The sequence below is a fragment of the Myotis davidii genome, unplaced genomic scaffold, assembly GCF_000327345.1.
Source record: "Myotis davidii unplaced genomic scaffold, ASM32734v1 scaffold135, whole genome shotgun sequence".
Taxonomy (NCBI): domain Eukaryota; kingdom Metazoa; phylum Chordata; class Mammalia; order Chiroptera; family Vespertilionidae; genus Myotis; species Myotis davidii.
Genome location: NW_006289813.1, coordinates 452,665 through 461,328, shown reverse-complemented (window position 1 = coordinate 461,328; position 8,664 = coordinate 452,665). Strand labels below are relative to the sequence as shown.

Below are 8,664 nucleotides of genomic sequence, written 5' to 3'. Positions count from 1 at the left end.
TAATTATTTAATTTGCAATTAAAAGGAATTGCAAATGATGGGTGCTAAGACTGGATAGGTAGGAGACTAGATCAGTAGAGAGGTTAATGGGGAGCTCTGACAAGTTTTATAATGCTATATAACCTGATCAGAACACTGCTTTATAAGAGACTTCTCTGGTGTCAGCGTGGCACATGGACTGGCATCGGGAAAGATGAGAGGAACAAAATAGTTACCTGTCTATGTGAATGGAACTCAGGCCTCCTGCTGACCAGTTTCAAGAGCTTTAAAACTTCATTATTTTAATTTCCTGTATTTTTTGCATCTTTAGCTTCAAATTATATCATCAGTAATGTTATTTTTGAACGTGGAAATGCCCATTAAACTTATCCCGTGTGTTTCTCATTAATAGGCTGCTGCTGATGAATACAATAGACTGAAGCAAGTTAAGGGGGTAAGTATCCCAGGTTGTAAGATTCTCCGCGGAATAATTTTTCTGTTGCATGTTTTTCCTTGAACCTTGAGAATACCTTGACACGCATGTACTGATTATACACAGAAGGCCCAATAGTTGCAAGATAAACTATACCTGAGAAGTTGGAACCTTAATTTAAGTTGTTTGCAGCTATAACCAATACTGATTTTTTTAAAAACTTTTTTAAAGGTTGAAGTATACATACATACAAGTATATATCATAAATGTACAAGTTGGTAAATTCTCACAAAGCAACCACATACCTTTGTACCTGGCACTCAGATCAAGAAGTAAATTTCCTTGTAACTCTGAGAATGCCCTCCTGTACTCTCTTCCAACTTTTGCTTTCTCTCTAGAGGTAACCACCATTGTCACCTCTAACATCATAGATTAATGTTGCCTGTTTTGAACTTTATATAAATGGAACCATATATATGTGATTTATCTTTAAAAAACTATTGATTGATTTGAGAGAGAGAGAGAGAAAAAAATCAACTTATTGTTCCATTTATTTATGCATTCATTGTTTGCTTTCTGTATGTGCCCTGACCCAGGGACTGAACCCACAACCTTGGCATACAGGGACGATGCTCTAACCAACTGAGCTACCTGGCCAGGGCTGTGTGATTTCTTTTGCTCAGTTCTGTGTGAGATCCATTCATGTTTTGGCATGTGGTTGTGGCTCATTTACTTATTTTGTGAAGAAAACACAACTTATTCACTTCTTCTATCATTACTGAGCATTTGGATTATTTCCAAGTTAGGGCTTTTGCAGCGAATGCAGCTTCAAACATTTTTGTGAGTGTCTAAGCATGTGTGCGCGCAGTTGTTAGGTACATACTTAGAAGTGAAATTGCAGGGTCATTGGGTAGGTGTGCACCCAGCCTTGGGTAGGTATTGTCAACCAGTGTTCCTGGTTTGGGCCAGTTGAGATTCCTACCAAGTTGTATAGATTCCTGTTGCTCTATATCCTTTTCTAGCACTTGCCATTCCCAGTCGTTCTTGACTTCAAATGTTTTGTTTGTTTTAAAAGATTTTATATTAAACTTGTAAAAATTACAAAACATCATGATTTTAAATGCAAGAGTTTAAAAGCATGTATAGTAAGTTTCCTGTCTCATTCATCATTAATCCAGTCCCCTTTTCCCAAACTGATATCACTAGTTTGTTGTTTTACTAAATTTTTAGGCTATGTATGCTATCAAAAAGGCCAATAGGTGTTTGTTTGTTTTTTGTCACTTTACAAATCATTAGAAATTTGTGTGTCGTTCTGAAAACTCAGGTTAGAAGATTTTGTTCAGCAAAGAGAATCAACTGCCTATCTGGCTTGAGATACTACCAGGTGCCTTATGTATGTTACATCATTTCACACTCCCAACAATTCTGATGACTTTTTTGATTGATCTCTGCCTTCCCAGCAGCTGCACATAACTCATTTTTATTTTATTAAATTTACCTGATTCATTTTTTCCCCTTTTTAGTCTGCAAATTACAAAAATAAGAGGAATTATTGCAAGCAGTTGAAGAGTAAGTTGTCCCACATCAAGAGGATGGTTGGAGATTATGACCGAGGGAAAACAGAAAGCAAATTCCAGATTGTCTGAGTGATGGAGAAGTATCCGACATCTCTGCAGTGGTGTCAGCATGCAAAATGACTTTGGACTCTAACCAGAGAGGCCAAACCTTTGTGACCATTACAAAGTTTTGGTAGCTTTCATATCATTGGTATGGAAGCATTTTATAAATAGCTTTTGATAATCAACTGTGCTGAACACTCCAATTAAGGATTTATGCTGTAAACACTGGTTCTGATATTAAGAACTGTTGTTTGAGGTTTTCAAACCTTTTCAGGAAGGTTGCTGAGTGTACTGTGCTGTGAACTTTCACGCCCTAGCCAGTCATCTCTTAGTGCTCCATTAGTTCCAATAGGTGATCTCATTGAATCCTCCCAGAATCCTCCCTTCATGTAACTGTTATTTATAATCGTTCCTTTTCAGAGAAGGAAACTGGGTCCCTGCAGTGAAGTGAAACCACTTGTTTCCTAGCTTGCAGTTTGGTTAAGTCTGTTTTATGACTCCATTAATGAAGTCCCTAACCGTTCATATTGTAGCTACTGCGGATATTACATTCTACCAACTTCCCTACTGATTGTTTTTCTGTATGTAAATGGTTAAAAGAGCTTTTTATTGTTTTATGTTATCTTGGTAATGAAGACCATATAAAAGTAACACATTGTGAAATTTAAAGATTGTAAATACGTATTTACTTTTTAAAAATCAAAATTTAAAACCACTAGCTAGAATTTTATTGTGTATTTTATAATACTTCTTAATCTTTTATGGTTTACATGCTTTTTTTTTTTTTCTTTAACCAACTAGGCGCTTTCATTATATTAGAGTACTTGATTACATTTATAATTCAGTTGTGACTTGAAATGTATCTTACAGGAATGTTCAAGTTCTGTACATATTTTATAAGGTATTAAACCAGGTGTTTTCTTTCTATAATATACCTGTTTGATGTCATTAGTGCTGTTAATTTTAAGCTTTGCAAAACTACACTCAGCAATTATATCTGTTACTGTTTTAAACTCTTTTGGGTGTTATGCTGGTTGCTTGTTTCCCAATCTGTTAATAAGGAAGCCGATTCGTCTGCCCTTAAATCTCAGCACTTTCTTTCCATTCAGATTTTTATTAGTCAAGTAAAACTAGCTGATAATACTGGGCATGTCACCAGCCAAGTTGATTGTGATTATCCCCCCAATTTAGAACTCTGTTTTTGTGGAAATATTTTGAAGAATCTGTAAATTAATCATTAGTCTGCAATTCAAACATTTAAGTATGTCAACGTACCTGTAGAGATTTATTTAAAAATTTTTAATGACACTATTGCAGGAGTCCCCCTCCCCACCCTTTGCCCACCGCCACCCTCCCCGGCCTCTCCCTTCTCCTTGGCCTTTACCAAATTACTGTCCATGTCCATGGGCTATGCATAGATGCGATTTTTAAAGGAGTTTATTTGAGCCAAATGTTTTGACAACATGTCAGGAAGCAAGATCTCAAATGCTCCAAGAATTATACTTTTGCAGTTTCTTTTATTTGGAAATAAGGAAGATTACATGAAAGTTGGGGAAAACAAGGTAGGGATTGTATTACAAGAAAAATGATGTGCTCTCTTGAAGGTAGTTATGCCTCAGAGGAGTCTGAAAAAGAGGAAGAATCTGGTATTTTGAAGGTGTGTTAGCCTAGAAGCACAAGAACAATGGACAGGGCTTATGTAAGGCAAAGATAAACCTTTTACTGAAGAAGTTATATGCCTGGGGTGTGACTACCCACCATAATCAGCACCGGAATTTATGATCAGCCTTGGACTTTTCAGATTTATTACAGAGCCCCCTTTTCATCTACAAGTATGTCATTTTTTATATACCAGTCTGAATCATTTTCCAAAGATAAACTTTTGTTTATTATTGATTTTTAGAGAGAGAGAAACATCAACTTGTTGCTCCATCCATTCATGCATTCATTGGTTGCTTCTTGTTTGTGCCCGACCTGGGTCAAACCCACAATCTTCACATATTGGGACAACACTCTAACCAACTGACTCTCCTGCCAGGGCCCCAAAATAAACTTTTAAGTAATGTTTCCATTATAACACTGATTCATTTCTTCAAATTGAGGAAATTCTTAATTTCCCAGGTGTTTTACATATATGAGTAAAGATAATAGTCTGCTTTTCATACCTGTTGGGCTCACATCAAATGGTAAGGACTCTCTTGAGCCACTTAACTGATTTTTATGTGTGCTAAAATTTTGTGCTTGGAAGTCAATGTAATTAGTTTATGAAGGCAAGCTTGCCAGTGTTCTGACAAAACCAATTCAGCTGAATACAGAAAATCAAATAGCATAAGTTTGCGTTGTAAAATTGTGCCATAAAATTGGACTTTGAAATACAAAAACAAAATCATTTTGCAAATGTGGTACTTACTACAGACCACTTCAGGAGCCAGGATCAGGGCGTTTCTGATGGGATTGACATTAACTAGCTGGCTATGACTTTGAAAAGCCACTCAAGCAGTTTCCTAGTCTGGAAAGCAAGAGGTTTAGATTTGATTTCTGAGGACTCTTCCATCTCTGACCTGTGATTCTTATGTCTGCATATATTTGTTCAAGGTCTTGTGAAAGCATGTGGTCTATTTGATAAAGGTTCACTGCATAAGATTTTCTTACATGTGTGTTTTGTATTAAAACTAGATGACATCAACATTTTTATTTATTTTGAAAAATTTAAAGAAATATTGAAAACTATAAACATACCTGTACCCACCACCCAGAAATAAAAGGTGTTAGTTTTGTCACATATGCTTTGTATTTTTTGAAATAAATTTAACTCTTAGTATTTATAGTAAAAGTTACATTCTGTATACACGCATACATACACAGAATATTTAATTTCTTACAACAGTTCTATCGACTTGCAACCATTTCTCATTTTACAGTAAAGTAATGATCTGATGGATTCACTGGTCCATTGTCACATTCTATCAAGTGACTAGATATCTTTGATTATGAGGTTCTATACTCCCAGCCACTCTAGCTTGATTTTCTTAATGAATTCATGGGTTGGATAAGGTGGAGTTGCTCTGTCCTTTTTAATTTTGAGTGCATTTTAAGTATTTATAATAATGTGAAATGTTTTCATATAAATATCTGAGGTTTCTATAACGACCTGAATGGGGGGCATGCATGTATAAAGGGTCAGGGCAGAAGAATTCTTTAGTCATGGTTCCAGGGATCTTAGATTCAGTTGGCTGGGGAGTGGGTGGGGGAGTTCCCTAACAACACACTCGTCCTTTTTCAGCATTGGGATTGGAAGTATCTGAACTGGACATTTTAAAGGCTCAGCCATAGAAATAAAAATTCAGACTCAATCTCCTGGCAGCTCATGGTTCTGCTTACACTCACCATATAACTCTTCTTGTATGAAAGCACAAATAAATTAGATGGAAGGTGATCTCATCCCTCCTGTGTTTCATATTGTTAACATTTCTCCTAAAGGAGTGGTTCTCAACCTTCTGGCCCTTTAAATACAGTTCCTCATGTTGTGACCCAACCATAAAATTATTTTCGTTGCTACCTCATAACTGTAATGTTGCTACTGTTATGAATCGTAATGTAAATATCTGATATGCAGGATGGTCTTAGGCGATCCCTGTGAAAGGGTCGTTCGACTGCCAAAGGGATAGTGACCCACAGGTTGAGAACCAATGTGACCTAAAGGGACTAGTTTTCATGAATAAAATGTCCAAGTATCGTGTAGTTTTTGGAAAACACTGTTAAAATTAGGAGTTAGAAAAAGAACATGCACACAGAACTATGTAAGCGGAAGGGTGGGGGGTGCGGGGGGTGTGGCGGTGCACGCACACACACTGTGGAAGGGTGTTCCCAAAACATCTTTAGTTACTGCCAAAGAGCCTGCTTGTTCTTTCCTGCAAGTGGTCTTGCTTTGCCCTCCAGCAATTACTGTGTTTATGTGTGACCTTGGGCAAATTACCTAGCCTTCCTGTGTCTCATTTTGCTTATTTGAAAGATATCTGTACCTAATCTAGTTAAATGAAGGTAGTTAATGTGTAACTTAGACCAGTCCTTGTCAGAAAGTAAATAAAAAATATGACCAGTTACATCTATTTCCCAAAGCTGGAGGGTGAAATTTGAAACGACTTTTGAAAAAGCAAATTGTGTCTTAAAAGTTTATGTATTATCCCAATCCCCTATGTACTTCATCTGTGTTGGGTGCAGATTAAATTCTGAATTGTAGACATCACTGCATTAGGCTTGGTACTGTGACTATTCATAAATGATGAACAAATGCTTAAAAGAATAGAGTTTACATATCAAGATAAGGATTATTAGGTACTGTTATAAGAAATTCTGGAGGTGTTTAATGAGTCTCTTGAATGATTTAAGTTCCATCTAAAGGTACTGGAATAGGCAGGTTCACCTCTCCCAGCCTTTGAGGTTGCACACTTTGCATATCGGCTTGATTCCACTGGCTGAGCTGTTCATGAATTTCCTCACTGTGGATGGTGTCCAACCACCGACGGGCAAAGAACAAACTGTTCCATTCGTTATAGTTGTCCCTTAGTTTTACAAGTTGGAACATTTGGCTGGGTGAGATCACTTATTATACTACTTGGTACACGATTAGAATATTGTGTCATAATTAAGGCAAGGGATTATGGATTTATGCATATTTCAGTTAGCTTTAGTACCATTCCTACTTGACTCACGGTCTAAAACTACAATCTGTACAGAGGAGAGTAAACTTTATAGTTGCTAAAAGTCTGAATGATTCAGGCTTCTCTCCACGAATATGCTTCAACTTAAATTTATTGGAGAGCCCTCTGTTTTCCCCCCGATTTTCCATTAAAAAGTTTCTAGGGTGGTAAACCTAAGTGAGAAACTTGGAGATTGGGACTGTGGCTGTTAGGAATGCATCCCATCTTGGAATCCCAGCAGAGTGGAAGGAAAGAAAAGAAAAAGAAGAAAGCATGGCGTTTATAGAGAGAAGGCAGGGAGGATAGGAGGAAGGGAAAGGGAAAAGTGTGGTGTTTGAGTGAGTCCTGTAGAGGAGTCAAAGATGGAAGGTGACTGGCACTTTGGGAAAAATCATCAACACTAATTTCCTCTCGCCCTTTTAAAGACAATAAGACCTCATCTTCTGGTTATGGAGTTGCCACTAGTGATGTATAAAACCTGTAGAGTAGGTGGAGGTATCCCCATTTTATAGGTGACTTGCTTGAGGTCACCCAGCTTGTCAGGCAGAGCCTGATATTAAAGCCAGGCCTGTTCATTCCACTACTATGCAGGATGGCTTGTTTGTTTTTGAGGGAGTAGAACACATGGGGAAATAATGTTGGTGCCAATAAAGCAATACCTGTAACTAAGGGGAAGCATAACTAATGGGGAAGCAAAGCAGCTCCAGACCCTGTAGTTCCTTTCTGCTCTTCCTCTCCTGGGCCTAACCTTTAAAAAAATATTCTGGGGTTGCTTTGCCTCTCCATTACTGGAGCGTGGGAAATGCTAGTACCTAATTCCATATGTACTAGCAGGCATCTCTAACAACTTTTCCAAAACAACGGATCTTACCCATCCCCTACCCTCTCAGTAATTGCAACTCCAACCTTTCAGTTGCTCAACTAAAAAAGTTCGGAATCACTGGTTCCTTGCTCATAATACACACCCAATCTATCGACAAGATTGTGAAGCCAACCGCTTCTCACTCCCTGCACTGCCCTACTACACTAGTTCAAGCCACCATCCTCCCTCCGAAGTTCTCACGATGCCCACAGCCACCCACCCTCTGACTTCTGTGGCCACCCTTCCCCCCCCCCCCCCCCCCCCCACCCCCCTCCCTTCACCCCAGTCTCTGCCCCTCCTCAGGCCTTCACCACACTATGGTCTCAAACACGCCAATGTTCTTCCACCTTTGCGCTCGCATCTCCCTTTACCTGGAGAGATCTTGATCGTCCCTAATATCAGCATGGTCAACTCCCTCTCTCATTATGCTGGTGGCTCAACTGTCCTGGTGCGAATTCCTCTGACCACGCGATTTAATACAGCCGCCCATTCCTCCTTTCATGCTTCATTTTACTCAATGCCACTATCACCATTTCATCGAATCTGTTTTTCTTGACAACTGTCTCCATAGAAGAAAACCCCAGGAAGCCAAGGATTTCTGTCCGTTTTTTTCACTGCTGTGTTCTCAGTGGTGAGAACTGCCTTAGGCCCCAACTTAGTGTTCAATAAAACATTCCTTACATGAACACCGGGAGCAGCAGAGGCGTCCCTGAAAACTTGCACAGCAAGGTCCTGTTTAGCTGCTACCGTTCTGCATGCCAACTCTTAGAAATAAGCAAAGTCATCTCCTCAGTTCCCGCATCGATGGCCACCGGGACTCCAACCTTCCAAGATGGGATGATGCTTCTGTAGCCTCTTCCTTAGCTGGAAGGGGGGGACAGTAAGTCCCTTACCGCACTCGAAATCAGCTGCGAGAAGCCGCGGCCCGGGAACTCCAGGCTTCCACCACCTCCACTTGAAGCGGTCGGAACGTTTCTGCCACGCCTCCGCGTGCGGCGGAAGGACTTCGGGGGCGCCCCGAGAGCGGATTGGGCGGAGATTCCGGGCAGAGCGGCTTCCGGCAGAGCGGTG

At 39.4% G+C, this 8,664-nt stretch overlaps 2 protein-coding genes and 1 long non-coding RNA gene across 4 annotated transcripts in view; 2 read left to right on the top strand and 1 right to left on the bottom strand.

Annotated features, from left to right (window-relative positions):
- Positions 1–2,963, top strand: part of OCLN (occludin) — a 33,023-nt gene extending 30,060 nt beyond the window's left edge. For both annotated transcript variants that reach the window (XM_015563036.1, XM_006762381.2), the window contains 2 exons: positions 392–433; positions 1,936–2,963. In XM_015563036.1, the coding sequence (XP_015418522.1) occupies positions 392–433; positions 1,936–2,058 (165 nt within the window). In that variant the 3' untranslated portion in view covers positions 2,059–2,963. The remainder of the gene's footprint in view (positions 1–391; positions 434–1,935) is intronic.
- Positions 2,964–5,938: 2,975 nt separating this feature from the next.
- On the bottom strand, positions 5,939–8,629 carry LOC107182872. The gene is made up of 2 exons (XR_001513630.1): positions 7,965–8,629; positions 5,939–7,390 (listed from the first exon to the last, which is right to left on the bottom strand). It is a non-coding gene; the product is annotated as an uncharacterized LOC107182872 (long non-coding RNA).
- Positions 8,630–8,641: 12 nt separating this feature from the next.
- The window catches only part of LOC102772382 (general transcription factor IIH subunit 2), a 32,159-nt gene continuing 32,136 nt past the window's right edge, over positions 8,642–8,664 (top strand). The window contains exon 1 of the mRNA XM_015563037.1: positions 8,642–8,661. The gene's annotated coding sequence lies outside the window, so the exon portion shown is untranslated. The remainder of the gene's footprint in view (positions 8,662–8,664) is intronic.